Raw genomic sequence first — 16,069 nt, 5'->3', positions numbered from 1 at the left:
AGCTCTCCTCTGAGCTCCACCCTAAATGTCCGTACAGCACATTGCTATCTACCACACCTGCCAAAGATGCAGCTGCAATCTACAAGTGACGATTAAAATAACCCAAAAGGATGCACTTAAATAGAAACCATTTCTTACATCTCAGCACATGAAGAGGTTAAAAACACGCTGTGAAGAAGAAAAAAACACGGACAAAATAAATAGCTCAACCTGGAACGGGGTTAGGTTAGAACTCAGAAGGACCCCGGTCACAACGTAGTGTCACTGAGCATCACACTGCGGCCCCGTGTGCCCATGGAAGCAGCTCTGCCTGCAGCTCCGGCCCTGCCCGAGGAGGAGGGGGCACTGGCAGTGAAAGCAAAGGAAGAAGAAATGCTGAGGTCGCCCTCCAACATGAACACCCCTTTCCCAATCCGTTTCCACCACTCGGGTTTTCAGCAGACCTCAAGAGGAGGGAGAAGATGAGAGATCCTGATACAGGACACTGGGGAACCTGTTCTGTCTGTGCTTCCTGCACACCTCCCCCCAGCACAGCCCCCCTGGGGTCCTCCAAAAGCCCCTCCAGCTCAGCCCCCCCCGAGGAAGGCACTGCCCCGGGGTGGGACCCCAACTTCCCAGCAAAGAACTCACGGGAGCAGAGCACACCTTGCGGTGCTCGGTTGGTGGCACGGAATGCTTTGAGTTGTGCCAGCACACGCTCCCTCAGCCTCAACCTTCTCACTTCTATCCATCACCAACAGCTCTGCCAGCTCTTCCAGAAAGATTCTCCCTAAGAGGGGAGGGCCCAGCATGGGCTCAGCAGGAGCAGCAGGGTGGGCAGCTCCCCTCTGTGGGGTGAAGCTGGGACGCTGCAGGGCTGCAGTGACGGCCCCGGTGCTGTCCTTGCAGCTCAGCATCACACCACCACGTCCCCGTGCTGCAGCAATGTGATTATCTCCTGGGGCTTGGCAGGGAAGCTGGATTAACGTGCTTACAATCACCTGATGCAGCCATTTACAGGGTCAACGCGTTTCAAGGATTTAGAAGAGAAAATCCACGCTTCGAGCAGCCACGGAGCTTTTGGTGTCGATGGGAATACCAACAATGCATTCTGTGCTGGCGAGACCGCTCGGGCCATCAGCAGACGCTGCCTGAAATCAAAGCAGCATCACCACAGAAGGTGCCTCGGGTTTCTGGGAGCCATGGCTGCAGCTGACGTGCTGCAGGAGCTGGCAGCAACGTGCCTGGCAAGCAGCACCTGAGCACTGAGCTCAGCCCGTGTCACGGCACGCTGCTCCGTCCTGGCATTGTGTTATAGCTACGGAGAGGACAAAACAGAGAGAGCTGACCTGGGCTGGCCTGGAAATCCTGCACCAAACAGCATTTCCCTGTGCAGATGGATGTGACAGCTCCCAAGGAGCACCAGCAGTGCGCTCACCAGCTGCCAAAGCGTGGTGTGCTCTGCAGAGCACCTTAGGAGCTGAAATTACCATGCCCACATAACAGCTTCTGTCGCTTTCTCATCAGCTGTTTATAGCACGACCTCTCTGTCTAGAACAGTGCCTGACAGAGCTCCACACACAGCAGCCTGACACACACCAGTGTCCAGGTCAGAAGGAGCGGGTTGGGCACAGCAAGCCCTCAGGAGAGGGGTGTCCATCTGATAAGCTGCCACCCTGCCAGGCCACGAGCTGCTCTCTGCCACATTCCTCTTTCACAGTGATCCCACCACCCTGTGCTGCTGGGCTCCTCCCAGGGAACATGCTGGGGATGCAGGAGGATGCAGACAGGGGGGAACTGCAGTCCCTGAGGAGCTGGAACAGAGAAAGGGGCAGAGGTTTTGAAGGATGCTCCAGAAACGCTTGGGATCACTACCAGCACGGTCACTGTCACTCAGCACTGTCAGGGCCAGAAAGAAATGAGGGGTTTCACCTCCAGCACAAGCATAGCCAGCCCCTCCACGGTAACTCTGGGCATGCTCACAGACACCTCTGGCAGGTTTGCTGCCCTTCCCATCACAGCTAGCACCAGCAGCTACATCAGGGAACCCAGGAACCTTGGTTTGCAGCCAGGTCCCTCACCAAGTCCCATCCATCTGCACAGATCTATTTACAACAGCTGAGACAAACGCAGAGCTCTACAGTCACTGAAGAAGGAATCTTAGGTAAGGAAAAAACAACCTCACTATTTTAAAAGGCAAACATGCTAGTAAAAACCCTCCTGTGAGAAAGCTCTCCCAAAGAGCAAAACGCTTCACGCGCTCACGTCACAGCGTCCACTTGGCTCAGCGTTTCTCACTGCTGACAACTGTCAGAGCTACTGGACACGGCCAACAGACTGCCTTCAGATTACAGCAAGCCCAGATAAAACACAAGGAAAAAAATACCCTGTGAGATTAAGAATATGAAGCGCTGCACAAAGTGGGGAAAAGCGACCGCCATATGGTACCGGGAGATGTGTGAGTGGGAGAGTAAAGGATTTTAGCTTGTGAAGCACATGTTGAAAGGGGAACGGTTGTTCCTTGCTGTTGAATCCGACATGAAAGCCAATACATTAACATTTTATCTAAAAATAAAGACACGCTCCCCCTGCACATTCCAGCTCAGTCAATTACACGCTGATCGACAGAGCAGTCGACTTGGCAGGACCTGCCTACAGAAGAGGATGATCCCTACGCCAACTGAAGGGCAAGGCTGCTCTCTCCCCTCTGGGCTTTTGTTTCAACACAGTGTGATGCAGTCATGCATTCGAAAAGGGTTTTCAGCATCAAGAGTTGGTTTTGTGCAGCTGGGATAGGAAGGAGGGGATTAAGCGAGCGCTGGAAAATCGCGGTCTGGCAGGAAGAGTGTTGGACTGAAATAGAAAGAGTCGGCTTGTGGGGATGGATTGTTGGAGGCCGAGAGAGAGGGGAGAAGGAGAAGCAATCTATGAAACTCTGGGGGGAGGAAAGGGTTGTTGTTAGCCAAGTGCTGTGGGAGGACGAGGTGGCCGTACAGCAACGTTCTCCTGCAGAGCACAGGGTGGGACTGTGGGCTTCACAGTGCAAAGAGGGCATCCTCCGAGCGCTCCTGCTTTTTCCTGTTGGAAGGGTTTGTCGGAGGGGTGGGGGCTTCCAGGGGAGGGGACGGCAGGTTGGGGACCATCTCCGCCGCTTTGGCTCGCTCTTCTAAAAACTTGTCGAATTCTGCAAGGCAAAAGGAAGAGAGAGAAGTAAGAATGAGGGCCGTGCTTCTAGCCCCAGGGACAGAGGTGGGCAGGGTCTGAAGTTCCAGTGCCTGTGTTCACAGGAATGGGTATGGACAGCCATGGAGGCACAGCAGCCCTGGCAGTGGAGGGAACTGAAATGCACACCACAACAGGAGCGGGGAAACCTCATTCCAAAGGGCTGAGCAGCTCGGGTATGCGTTCCTCCTGGCACAAACACAGCACTCAACAAGACAGCAGGGAAGCACTTACAGCTGGGGGGGCTCCTCATGCAATAAGCACCAACTTTCTGCAGTGAAACACTCTCCTTCTGCCAATTTGAGTGCAGAAGTGGGGATCAAAGCAGAGTATTCAGGCTGCACGCTAACCAGGGAACAGCTCACAGCCACAGGCATCTCTGCTTACCTTCACTGGTCACTCCTTCTTCCAGTTCATCTCCTTTCTGCAATTGGAACAGAAAGGTGTGTGAGCACACCGACAGTGCATCACCTCTCTTCCCACCCCCCACACATGTAATGCAGCTGGACATAGCTCACTTCCACATGCTGACTATCTGAGCAGGGTGACCTGGGGGAACTGCACAGCTCCCACATCAGGCTGGTGCTGACTGATGTCCTGCAGGGCAGGAGGAAGCACCAGAGATGCTTCAGAAGATTGCTGGTAGCAAGTGATAGCCAAACTTTCCCTGCTGGACACCAACGGCAGCCCAGGGCTGCTTCCACTTTGGCCAGCAAAACCTGAGCTGTGTGAGTCAGACCAACACTGTCACGCAGTCCTGTGAAAGGACTGTGCTCTGCACGGTGCCTTCAAACAAAGCACACTTTCAACTGACAAAGTAGTTTGGAGCTGGAGTGCATTGCAGATCCCATACGAAAACACAGCAGGTTTCCTGGTGTCCGTGCTGTGTGCAGACCTGGCTGGGGGGGCTGGAGGAAGGATGCTGCTGGGCAGTTTGCATCTGCCCACGGGACACAAAGGTTGGAATGCCATGGGGTCCACATATTTCTACCAGCTGTGAATTTCCAACAGTCCTTTAATGAGGAATCGAGTCCAAGTAGGTGACATCCTCATCAATCTATTAGGATACCATAAATGGACTAAACCACTGCTCAGATGCCTCAAGTTGCACCTGCTTTGAAACAGAGAAGTGTTTGCTCCTGTATGGGCCTTTCCACCAGGAGAAGTGACCTCATAGCAGTGTCTGATGCCTGACAATGAAATGTCAACCAGCACCTGCTAGGTTTCTACAGTACAGAGGTTTCCAAAGGGACACACAGCAGCCCCTGCTCCACGTGCACATGTACTGTTTGTTCCAATGTATCCCAAAAGGAATAAGGAAATAATAAACACGAGCCAATCTAATCTGCAGCTCCCTCAACTTGGACGCAGAGAACTGAGATGAATATTCAACAATAACAACAACAACGAAGAGGAGGGGAATCCATCTCGCTATCCAAGGTACAGCCAATGCCCAGAGCTCCCTCAATGTCTCTCCATAAAATTCTCTCTCCTGATAAACTGATGTAACTGGGAAAGAGTTCAAGCAGAGTGGACATGTTAAGTATTCCACATTTCTTTGCAGGCAAACCAAAGGCTGTGGGAGCAGGGAGCTGCCTGGGGATCGTCTGTAGGTGGAAGGAGCAATGGAAGGAGCTGATCCTGACACGTATGGTGAGCACAAAGAAACACTTTGGTTTGCTCACAGCCCATTTAAAATAACAGTCTGAACTGCAGCCCACTCCCATCCCCAAAATGCTCTTTGATAATCAGAGGCAGGTGCTGACATCAAAAAAGAAATGTGAATTAGTGTGTTCTGGCTGCACCACTGCCTGGCCCAAATGGGTACTGGTGCAGCAAAACAAACTCCAGGCCAAGAAAAGAGCTACTTTTAGTTCTGTCTTGTTTGTTTGCTTAATAATTACCAGCTTATTGTCTCTCTAGAGAACTGAAAGTTATTAACATTGAAGAGATGTTGTTATACGTTTTATTGTTATTGTTATTATGAATCATATCAAGACTTCCTGCTTGCAGATGTGAACAAAGACACATTGATTTGGAAGGAATCTGGCTGCTGACACAGCTGCTCTTAGGAGCATGCCTGGAAGTAAACACGTGCCTGGATCCTGCCAAAGCCAATGCAACCTTAACTGCGTGCTTTAGGGTAGGTGGAGAGCCCAGGTAAATCTCAGCACGTCTTTGGGGGTTGGAACTAGATGATCTGTGAGGCCCGTTCCAACCCAACCACACTATGATTCTATGTCTACATGCTTTCCTCCAGAGATGACTTCTGGAATCACGCCATCGTGCGATGTGAGTATGGACAGGTGAAAGCAAAGCAACTCAGAAGAATGTTCTGAATTACCAAACACAGCGTCACCTCCACTTGCTTATGTATTCCCCTCAAAAGGAAAGAAGCAATGTGATTTGGAAGTTTTACTGCCTTCTCATAATGAGAAATGCCAATAACTCAGCAACACATCGAGAATTATCCGTACAAGTGCTATTGCCCATGTGAAAAATGAAAATATAAAGAGTCTCACCACGTCGGTACTGAGCCACTCCTCAATGTCATCCATGACAGAGGACTGTGCAACAGGGATCTAGGGAGTGCAGCGAGAGAGCAGCAAGGCAGGCAAACCCAACCACATCCACAACCACGGCCACAGAGTGATGGAAAACGCCAGAAATAAGATTGAAAACAAAACAAAAAACAAAGATGTAAGATGGGCTGGAAAAAAAAAAGTGACAAAATATAAATGACATTTCAAATAAAGAAACACTCGGAAAGGAAATTATGAACAGCAAGGCTTAAAAAAAAATAACAGGAGAAAGATTATGGGGAATGACGTGACTGGATGGCAGCGCGTGATGGGCCCACGTCCCGACCACGTATTAAAACCATCAGGATGGGCTGATGATTCTAATCTTGATCGTGAAAAGCTTTTCAGGGTAGAATACTGGATATCAGTTAGGTTTTGAAATGTTAAACTTATACTTTTTTCTCCTTTTTTTTTTTTTAATGGGTATTAGCCACAATGAAGGGTTAGCAAAAAGAAGGCTCAAAGCTTTCTGGCAATGCTTGGACAAAAACAATTTAATTTTCTCGGAAGGTGGAGGCAGCCCGAGACAAACAAGAAGTTCCACTCCTGGTCCTCCTCCCACTGCACCCAGGGTTCAAACTCAAACAAACCTGGTACAGTTCCTCTGGAGCCCAGGGCAGCTCACTCGGAACAGAGGCAGAAGGACCATGTTTATGCAAAGCATGGTGTGCCCAAAATGAGGGCCAGGAGGAGGAAGAGGCAGCAGCTCTGCAGGAGCACAGAGCACGGCTCCTCTCAGCTCCTGCCTCACTGCTCCTTGCAGAACTGCATGGACAGCTCAACAAAACGATGATGATGTGCTGCAGGGTGGCTACTGCACAGAGCCCATGGCAGTGGCTGGCTCAGCCAGGGGAAATCACTGTGCGTTAGGAAAACCATTTCCTGACGAACTGCTCTGCTTAAACACAACATCAGGCTGAGCAAGAGGTAAACAGGAAAGCACCACAATAGAGCTAGTAAGGACAACCTGCAAAGCACTTGGAAAGCAATGTCGGGCATGCAGGTGGCAGGGCATGGGGCTGGCAGGGCTGTGAGCTTCCCTAGAGCTCTGTGGTTGAGCTCTGCCTAGAAGCTCTGCTGGGAGAAGAGCTAGCAGAAGCTTTGCAGGTGAGGTCACGGGGAGATGCAGCTTCCTTAGCACCATTTAACAGTGCTTCGCAAAAACTTTGCCTTCTAAGGTTGGAAATTAAGAAATATTTCTTCTTGAAAGAGCAGTCAGGCACTGGCACTGCTGCCCAGGGAGGTGGTGGGGTCACCATCCCTGGAGGTGCTCCAAAACTGTGGAGACGTGACACTTGGGGACACGGTCAGCAGGCACAGTGGGGTCAGGTTGGATGTGGTGATCTTAGGGGGGCTTTTCCAACCTTAATGATTCCGTGATTCAGCTGGGAAAGGGGACGATTTAGGGTAACAGCCCCTTCTTAATTTACAACAGAGCTGAATCACGCACACCCGATGCTGGCACGGCGCAGCGGCCATTAATAAGAGCAGAGCCCTCCAGACATCCTCCACCATGTGCGTTCTCAGGGACAAGCTACATCTTGCCACACTGACTCGTTAATTTAACAGCTTTGGAAAAACCTGGCTTCGGAGACACGAAGCAATGAATCTATTCAGCCTACAGCAACCTAAAAACTGCAGCGGAAGTTTCACCGCCGTCTCTCCCTTGCATTACCTAACAGTGCACACAGCAGGCAATGCTGCACAAGGTGCAGCTCTGGGAGCTGTTGGCAGCTCCGAAAGGTGCCCAAGTTTCTGTAAGGATGACACTACAAAATGTGTAGGAAGGCGAGGAGGAAATGAGTAGGTTTTATTTTATTTATAGAAAAATAGACAAGTGTGGTTCTCTAAAGGGCAGTGCTGGGGTCCCTGTGTTGGGAACAGGAATTCAAATAGTGGCACTCCTGAAAATACAAGGGGTGACTGAGCAAATGATGTGCTCCCAAGGGTCACAGGACCCCCAGGGCTGCAGGAGACTTCCAGAAACAGCTCAGTCTAGGAGCCAGAGTCTGTGCTGCTGTGTTCTATAAGTCTGGTGGGGGAAAAAAAGGGAAGGATAGGAAATCTACTTCCAGGCAGCCCTATTTTTTACGTAACAAATAAGAACCTCAGAAGAGAAGCATTTCTCACAGCTCACACACAAGAAGCACAGAGAGCTGTAAGATAAGCATTTCAGCATGTCAGATGTTTGCTGTTCAGCTCCGACCCTTCATAAAGCTTCCCAGATCTTCCAGGGTTTTCAGTCCACGTAGAGAAAAACCCAGGAGTTGTACCTACTGCTCCTGCCATGCTCAGATTGAGCCCCATTTTCCCCATCAAACATGGGTTAAATGTATCAGGCTCAATTTGTCCAAGAATAAAACAAGGGTGGAACTTTCAAGAGTAACTGAAAGTTTTAAAATGCTTCAACTAGACATTATACCATTCACGTTTCATTTGAGACTGCCCATGCAGAACATGACTTCCTGCCAGTTGTGTACTTGCCATCTCCCCCTTCCCAAAGTCCTAAATTGCTGAACATGGAGTGGTCTTTTGTTAAAAGTAATCCCCCAAAACACAACAGAAACAACGTGAAAATAAATTAGCTAGCTCACACTTCTAAAAAGACAACACTTTATGGAAACAAACAGCAGTGGCAGCCACGGACAGCATGGAAATGGCTCCAGAATGGGACAGTCTTGTTCGTATGTGGATTACACAAACATACATGGCCCAGTGGAGCTCTCAGCCTTGGCCAGACAGCTCCCCACATCATCAGTGTTGGCTGTAAGAGCTGTGTTTTTATAATGATACTGTGATTTCTTTTTTCAAAGTTTACACTTGCTGTAAATGGAAATTAAGTCACAACACATTTTTGGGTACTTTAAGTCACTAGCTGTAAATAAAAGATGGGCTCATGGTTCAATTTTTAATTTTTTTTTTTTACTTAGTCTTTGGAAAATTCCTACAAATGGGATCATGTCCACAGGCCTGACAGGGAATAGGTGAAGGAGGATGAGGACAACAAAAAGGAGCTATCAATCCTTCAGAACCCATGGGAATCTGGAATTCAAGTTTGTCCTTATTTAAGTTAGACTGTGGTGGTGTTCTCACCATCAGCCAAAGCCAAAGCATCGCCAGTGCTTCCTCAGAAGTCATAAAATCCAGTATTCTACCCTTAAAAAGACAGTTTAAGGTTATTATTATCACATTTTATTTCTATTAAAAAATAACCCCCCTGGAAAAGAAGCAGGGATGAAATGACAATTCAGGTCTCCAGGTGAGCTCATTAATGCTCTTAAAGTATTTAACAAGATTCATGCTAATTGTTTCTAGATGATTGTCTCGTAGCAGCTTAGTTAATTCCACTTCTTTCCAGATGTTGAACAAAGCTGACACCAACACCTGGTTGGCTGCTGTTCATCCCCTTGGTTAGCAGCAGTATCAGTTCTGTTATTCCTACAGATAGAGCGCTAGGACAGGCGTTAGCAATCTGCTCCAGCTTAGCCCGACAGCCCAGTGATCTATTTCAAGCTGTTGTGATCTTGAAATAGCTGCCTGGCCTCCATATTAGAACACGCTTGACTTTACGTGTAAGGATTTAATTAGCTACTTGATTACTTGTAACTATGTTTACACATTGCATAGATGGGGAAGGCAAGAGCTCAGGTGCAGTATGTTCCCAGCACAGCCTGTTGTGCCCGTACAACAATGCTCCAGGCGGGCTCTGATTGGCATGTCCAGGCAGCAAGAGCCTTCTTTCACCTGGGGGTCAGCATTGGCCATGAAATGTAATGACCTGAGAGGTAAAGGAGCCCAGGTTCTCTTCAGGACAAGAGGTCGTGCCTTCAGAAAGGAGAGGTGTCCAACCATACAGAAGGAATGAGATCTTCAAGCAATCTAGCCCCCAAGATGACTTGCATCAGTAATCTTGTGTTACCCAACTCATTACTACATCTTAGATCCTATCTCTCCACTGAAAGTAGACAGAGCAGCATCCCACTATGTTTCTAATTAACATCTCAGCAAAGATTTTGTTTAATGTTTACTCACATATCTTTACAGCTCCTGTCTGGCCAGGCATGCTGCTGGTGGTCAGGCTGCGAGGCTGAGGGCTGTCCATACCTGCTGCTGAGAGCTCTGGGTTGCTTCCATTCCCCCTTCATTGCTGCCTCAATATCTGTCCTGACACTGTGGTTTAAGCAACACCCGCTCCTTGCTTTTGCAACCAATACCCACTTGGCACGGGAGCAGGCGGGCAGATTATTCTAACAACCAAATGTATTCATGCAAATCTCAATAGCAGCTGAACTCATGAGAAAGGGAACTGGAATTACCTGCACTAACATGAGGTGGCCTTTTGCTAAAGGCTGTGGTAAGAGCTGCTGCTGCAGACCCCCCAAAGCGTGGCTCAACCTGCCAAACTCAGACCTCACAGTGCAAGCAGATCCCATACTGGAAAGCTTAGCGACAGCACTAAGGCATGTTTGAAAAAAGAACATTTTCTGAAGACAGAACTAGGCTAGCTCTGTGGGCAGAGCTTGAGGGAACAAGCATAGTTTGCATCTCCATGGACCTGCCAACATCTTGCTAGCAGAACTGAGCTACAGATTAACCTGAAACAGAAACAGTGCTCCCAAATTCACCAGGAGGTACACATGGAGCCCTCACTGAGCCTCCCTCTGTGCAGCTGAGCTGGGATGTGCAGAGTTGGAGTGGGAAGAGCTCAACCCTAAGCTTAAATGTATCCTAGCGTGGAAAGGAGAGGTCACAACAAAAGGATATAATGACCCCTCGGGTAAGTCGCTCCAAGGAGCTCAGAGAACAATGTCCTTTTTGCGGTCTCAGTGCTGTATGGGCACAGTTAATGGCAGTGTCAGCTCACACCTCTTTTCTCCCTCATCTCTAAAATACAAGTTACTGAGGAATCTGCACGTCAGGTTGAAGCCAGGGATGCCAGCTATTGCACCTGTTTTGCAAGTGCTACAAAGTTGTATTAATACATACTGCTAAAGACTACAGCCAGGTAAGAGAGGAGTTAATGATTAGTGTAGGTTTCTTTTAGGTATTTCTCTCTCACATTTAGCAAACAAACAAGGTGACAGGCTTGTCCCAGCAGCAACCGGCTGCACAGCCAGTCCCTCCCCCTCCCCAGCTCCATATGCCTCCATGAAGAGTGCAGTATCCTTTTTCCAGACCGAATAACCACAAGCCAATAACAAATATTGTTTGTTTTTTCAATAAAGCAGTGGCATGAGGGGTGTGAGCAGCACGGCTGCTGATTTCATGCTTCCCTGCTTCTGTAAACAGTGGAACGGCAAAGAAGAGGACCTATCTCAACCATGAGATTATTTGTGATGGATGGACACCTAACCAGGGGTACAGTGAACCTGCTCAGAGTTGGTTCACTATGATACTGCATGTTCTGACTGTTCTGCACCTTTAGTTCTCTAGGGTGTTTCCCTTTTTAAGCACTGATAGCTCAAGTCTGGGCCATTGGAGGCCCTCCCTGGAGCGAGGCATCCTTGTTCCATGGGTATCCTGCACTCAGCCCCATGCTCAGTGAGCATGTACCAACCCCACAGTGCTCTGCACTGTGCATTTCTGAACCCAGCTGCAGCCAGCACTGTCTCAATAGGACTGTTAGGACTTTCTACAGTTAGGTCACATTACTGCTACTATTCTCAATCACTTAAAATGACAGATGATATAGTCCAAAAATATAAAACTAGCCTTAGAACTTAGTTTTAAGGCATAGCAGAGGCATTTTTTTTATTTTTATTTTTTACCTACCTCTGACTCCTGAACTTAAAGCATGCTTTCAGACCTCTCTCTGCAAGCTCACTGAGGAAGAACAGCTTCAAACAAGGTCAAAATGTGCACATATCCTGAGATTCCAGAAGTTATTAGAACATTGGCACCACTAGACATAGGATTTAAACTCTTAAAATTCAGGAACACTACTGCACCTTTTGAAGCCTGCATCCTGCTGCCTGTGTAATTCCCCTGAGATGGAAGATGTCATTCTGGGTAGTTCTCCCAGTCTCCTCTTCCCATACGTAAGAACCCCCATGTTACTAAGTTCAATTAAATACAATCTATAAATTACATTTTTATACCAAACTGTGAAGTTAAACACTTCCAGAAGAGTCTGTTTCAAAGGCACCTAGAAAGTGCTCTCTTTACAAACAAGATGCATGAGACTTGTGTTTATCCCTTGAAAAGTGGATACTGCATAAATAAATCGAGACAGTATAAGGAACCAATCTGACCCCCAGGTCCCCTCTGAAGGTGCTGTGGGGTCCTACAAATGATTCAGCTGATTACAGGCCTTTATCCTGCATGAAACAGAAACTGGTGTAAATTTTTCCCTTTGCCCCAGGTAATGACAAAGGTGGGAAACAAACTCCTTGTACTGTCTGATTTCAAGTGGTTCAGTAGGGCAGGGTGAGAGGTGAATGGAGGATGGTTATTCTAGGTGAAGGGATTAGGGTGGGCAGTAGGAGTCACTTTGCTGGTGAAGTCCTCACCATTCCTTGTGTAATTAGCCACTTGTCTATGGGCTCCATGTCTGAGTTCCCACCTTTACCTCTCCTCTGTGTTGAGAGCAGAAAGGTCCATAAAGAGAGAAACCACAGCAACACCCGTGACAAAGTAGTATAAACAGCAGCAAGTTGAAAGCTTAGCATACACAGACACACACACACCCCCTCTGCATCTGTGTCCATGGAGGGGCAGAGCTCACCCCGATCCCTGTGCTTCCTACAGACAATTCACTGAATTTTAGCACTTCCTTCATGCTGTTATTTAAAAAAAAAAAAAAAAAAACAACCAAAAAACTGACTAGAAGTGAGGCTGATGTTTGTCATCTTCTTAGATGAAGACAAAGCATAGGCTATGCCACCTAACAAAATCAATCAGGCTTTACTGGAAACACGCTGTGGAGCTCCCCTTGTTTATAATGCTGTAAGTCAGAGCAAATCTTACTTACCGCCTTGATCTCAGACTCTGCCTCAAACTCTACCAGCACGACAGCTCTACTGCAGGCATTAGGCAGGAGGAAAGTGGTGGCAGCCTGGAGGAGCATTGCAGCAGCTTTTCCCATTGCCCACCTCCGAGGTTAAAGGACCACCAGTGGCTCTGGCTCACCTAGAGAGTGCTGGCTCAGCACACTGCTTGGATTTCGTGTGGAGATACCCATCCTACATGGGATACCCCTCCTGCCCGCACTACACCACATAGCAGAGCATCAGCTGCAATCCCTTATGTCTCAGTATCTGCACCAAAAAAAAAAAAAAATCACTCCAACTTTATCCTCTATCTGTGCAACAGTGAGAATTGCTTCTTGGACACCTCTCCTCCCAGCTGTGATCACGCAACAACACTGTAGCAACAAAAATCAATTCCCAACATGGAAAAGTAATATTAAGAAAACAGGGTATTTTTAGCTTGTCTGATTTCCAGCTGCTAAATCATATTAGAAGACAGCTCACGCCACGTGACCGGCCGTCTCTCCACAGGTCTTTCTGAGAATGACTACATAAGAAACGTTGGATGTGCTGAAATTTACCCCTGGACAACTGTGCTGGAAGACAACATGTGTGAAGGATGTGTTGCAAAGCTCAGGCTCCTCCCTAGAGCTCTTCTTAAATTAGCTCCCTACCCACATTAATGCACGGCTTTCATTTACCATGTGCTGCCAGTTTTTCCTTACGCATGCTGGGGCTGGTAACTTTAGGAGAGTTTAATTTTCATTTCCTTTAAGAAGTGACACCCATAAGCCTCACAACACTTGACAAAAAGCAGTGTTTACTGATTAAAGAAAGAGTTCATTTGAGAACAAGTTATTCTGATGACACGATACAGTCACCAGGACCTTTGAAAGCTGCTGAAAGTCCCTATACCATCTCAGAGCCCAAAGTTCCACAACTCATAAAGCGATTCTCCCCAAAAAACTTTGACCCATCAGATTAGCTTAGATACGGCCATTTGAACTGATAACACATCAGGCAGAGCAGCTGTGAATGACACGTCACACCGGTGCCTCGAGCACAACTGCCTGAGAACAAAAATGTTAATAAACATGGATGCAACTCCGTGGCCACCAAGGCATGCAGCCCCTTGCCAGCAGCTAGCTCAGGCCCCTTGCTTTTGGTTGGCCAGGAGCAAAGGACAGAATCTCAGACTGTTTCCCAGATCCTTCCAGTAACACAGTACAGTGACACAGGGGGCTTGGACTGCAGCACTGATGTCAGGAATTCCTCTCTCCCCCCAGTATAGTTCTGCCCCTGTGTCCCCACGCTTCCCCTCCTTCCCTCAACATCTCTGACAAGAATTTCTGGGGCATGTGTTATGCGCTACCCATTTGGAAGGAGGATGGGGACAGCAACAAGCAGACAGGTTTGTGGGGTGGGGGTGCTCCTTAAGAAACCAATGCTGAAAGCCCTGCAACCACTGCACTATGGCCAAGGCAGGCAGCTGTGATCTGACCCCAGCTGGCACAGAACACAAATTCTCTCTGGCTCAGAGCAGAAGCTGCCAGGCATGCCAGCTGCCCAGAGCACTCGCATTGCAACTTAGGAAAGAAGCAGGGAGGGTTCAGCCAAGGCTTGGGGAGGCAGTTCTCCATGGAGGGAGAAATTGCCCAGGCTGCCCTGCCTCTCCTCCACGCTACACTGGCTCTCCCGTGCTCCCTAGTGGTCAGCACAGACTGAAGTTGGACAGGGAAAGACTCAGCACTTGCTTTGTCATCTGTGTACAGGACAATTTTAAGAAGTAGAGGTGATGGAAAGAGGTGAGGGATGATCTGAAAGCTCCTTCCACTTCTGCCTTCACAGAGGCACACACACAAAGCTGATCAAGCTCATCCTCTCAAACAAGTTTTAAGGATCAAGTGGTGTGAGAGGTGGCAGCATGTGTGTCCCTCCTGCCCAGGGGCAGAACAGACAGCATGCAAGGGCAGCTGTGATAAGGCATGCACAGCATCAGAAGCATGCATAATTTCTCTTCCTGTAGCTTGCTTGTATCCATGCACTTTGAGCAAAGTCTAGCAGATTAAGACTCCACCAGCTTTCATAAGCAAAACCAAAGCAAACAGAGGCACACCAGCATCGACAGGATGTTCCCTGCTTATTCTTTTCAGCAACAACTCCAGTCAAAGAACCGAACCCCTCAGGCAAGCTGCACGCACACAGGACAATTTCTCCACTCTCATTTTGAAGGCTTTTAGGCTGGTGTGCTAAGTAGCAGCTCTTTAGCAATCATTACTGAGTAAGTACTTGCTCCTAGATACCAATTTCAAAATAGCCAGTACTAGCATGTCACTAGAATACAGAATGAGAAGACTCAATCAGCGGAGCTGTCCACAGCTTGGATTCCACACACAGCTTCAGATACCAAAGCACAGAGACAATGACCTACCCCTCCTGTGTTCTGTTTTCGAACATCCAGAGCAGACGCCAGTCCTTTGACAGCCTGTGGGTCCTCATATGTCACACTGCAACAAAGGAACAAACCACAGAACTAGAAGGAAGTCCAGCAGTCATCCATGGAGAATGCACATGCTACTCTGATTAACTTCCCTTGAAATCCAAAAATACATTCTTTCTCCTAACAAGACTTAAGTGTACTGCGTGTGCCCTAAAAAGAGGGACATGCTCTGTATAAAGCCAGCTAGCAGTTTCTCAGACAGCTTGTTGAAGAAAAAAAAAAAAAAAGAGCAAGACTGATGTCATGAAAGGGAGGCAAATAGGTTATGAGGCACCATAAGCACATCCAAGAGGTAACAGGGGACTATGAAAAGAGGCCTGATTACAGACTACAATTTACAAAGCTTTCTATGTGATGTTTGGAAGCCTGTCCTCGATGCACAGAGGGGAACAGGCAGAGAGAGATTCAGAGGCAGGTGAAACACACCTCAGAACTAAAGCGAAGCACAAGAAGGGTGCTGACTTGGCTCATCACCATCTATTTGCAGAGACTGGATTTTGAAAAAGCTCCTTACGACGTTGTGTAAAAGGGACACGTACTAGTCAGGTGACAGAGGCAATTGCATCATTTCTCTGAGCACAGCACCAGCCCCTGGGAGGAGCTGTGGCTGTGCAGGAGTGCTGGCTTCTCCTGGGCTCTGAGCACAGCATCCAGATGCTCTCACTTAGGCATGGTGGCATGTCACACTCACATCTTCACTGCCTCACTGCTGCTCCACTTACACAGAATGCAGTCCAAGGAAGACAGAGCAATTCTTCCCAGTGAAATCACGGACTGATGTGCACTCCTTGTTCTATTAGCTCGCAGAAGGAGATAGA

At 48.2% G+C, this 16,069-nt stretch overlaps 1 protein-coding gene across 5 annotated transcripts in view; it reads right to left on the bottom strand.

The window, feature by feature from the left end:
• Positions 1 to 2,523: 2,523 nt before the first annotated feature.
• TOM1L2 (target of myb1 like 2 membrane trafficking protein) overlaps positions 2,524 to 16,069 on the bottom strand; it is a 47,002-nt gene continuing 33,456 nt past the window's right edge. For 2 of the 5 annotated variants that reach the window (XM_065732790.1, XM_065732792.1), the window contains exons 12-16: positions 15,183 to 15,258; positions 12,293 to 12,358; positions 5,724 to 5,783; positions 3,589 to 3,625; positions 2,524 to 3,163 (exon numbers count right to left, since the gene is read on the bottom strand). In XM_065732790.1, the coding sequence (XP_065588862.1) occupies positions 3,015 to 3,163; positions 3,589 to 3,625; positions 5,724 to 5,783; positions 12,293 to 12,358; positions 15,183 to 15,258 (388 nt within the window). In that variant the 3' untranslated portion in view covers positions 2,524 to 3,014. Of the gene's footprint in view, positions 3,164 to 3,588; positions 3,626 to 5,723; positions 5,912 to 12,292; positions 12,359 to 15,182; positions 15,259 to 16,069 lie in introns of all 5 variants that reach the window. The other 3 variants (XM_065732793.1, XM_065732794.1, XM_065732795.1) reach the window with 3 other exon arrangements.

The sequence above is a fragment of the Cyrtonyx montezumae genome, unplaced genomic scaffold (genome assembly GCF_038088225.1).
Source record: "Cyrtonyx montezumae isolate F1298 unplaced genomic scaffold, pur_monq_1.0 scaffold_16, whole genome shotgun sequence".
Classification (NCBI taxonomy): domain Eukaryota; kingdom Metazoa; phylum Chordata; class Aves; order Galliformes; family Odontophoridae; genus Cyrtonyx; species Cyrtonyx montezumae.
The sequence above is the reverse complement of the archived record's forward strand: the minus strand, read 5'-3'. Positions and strand labels throughout refer to the sequence as shown.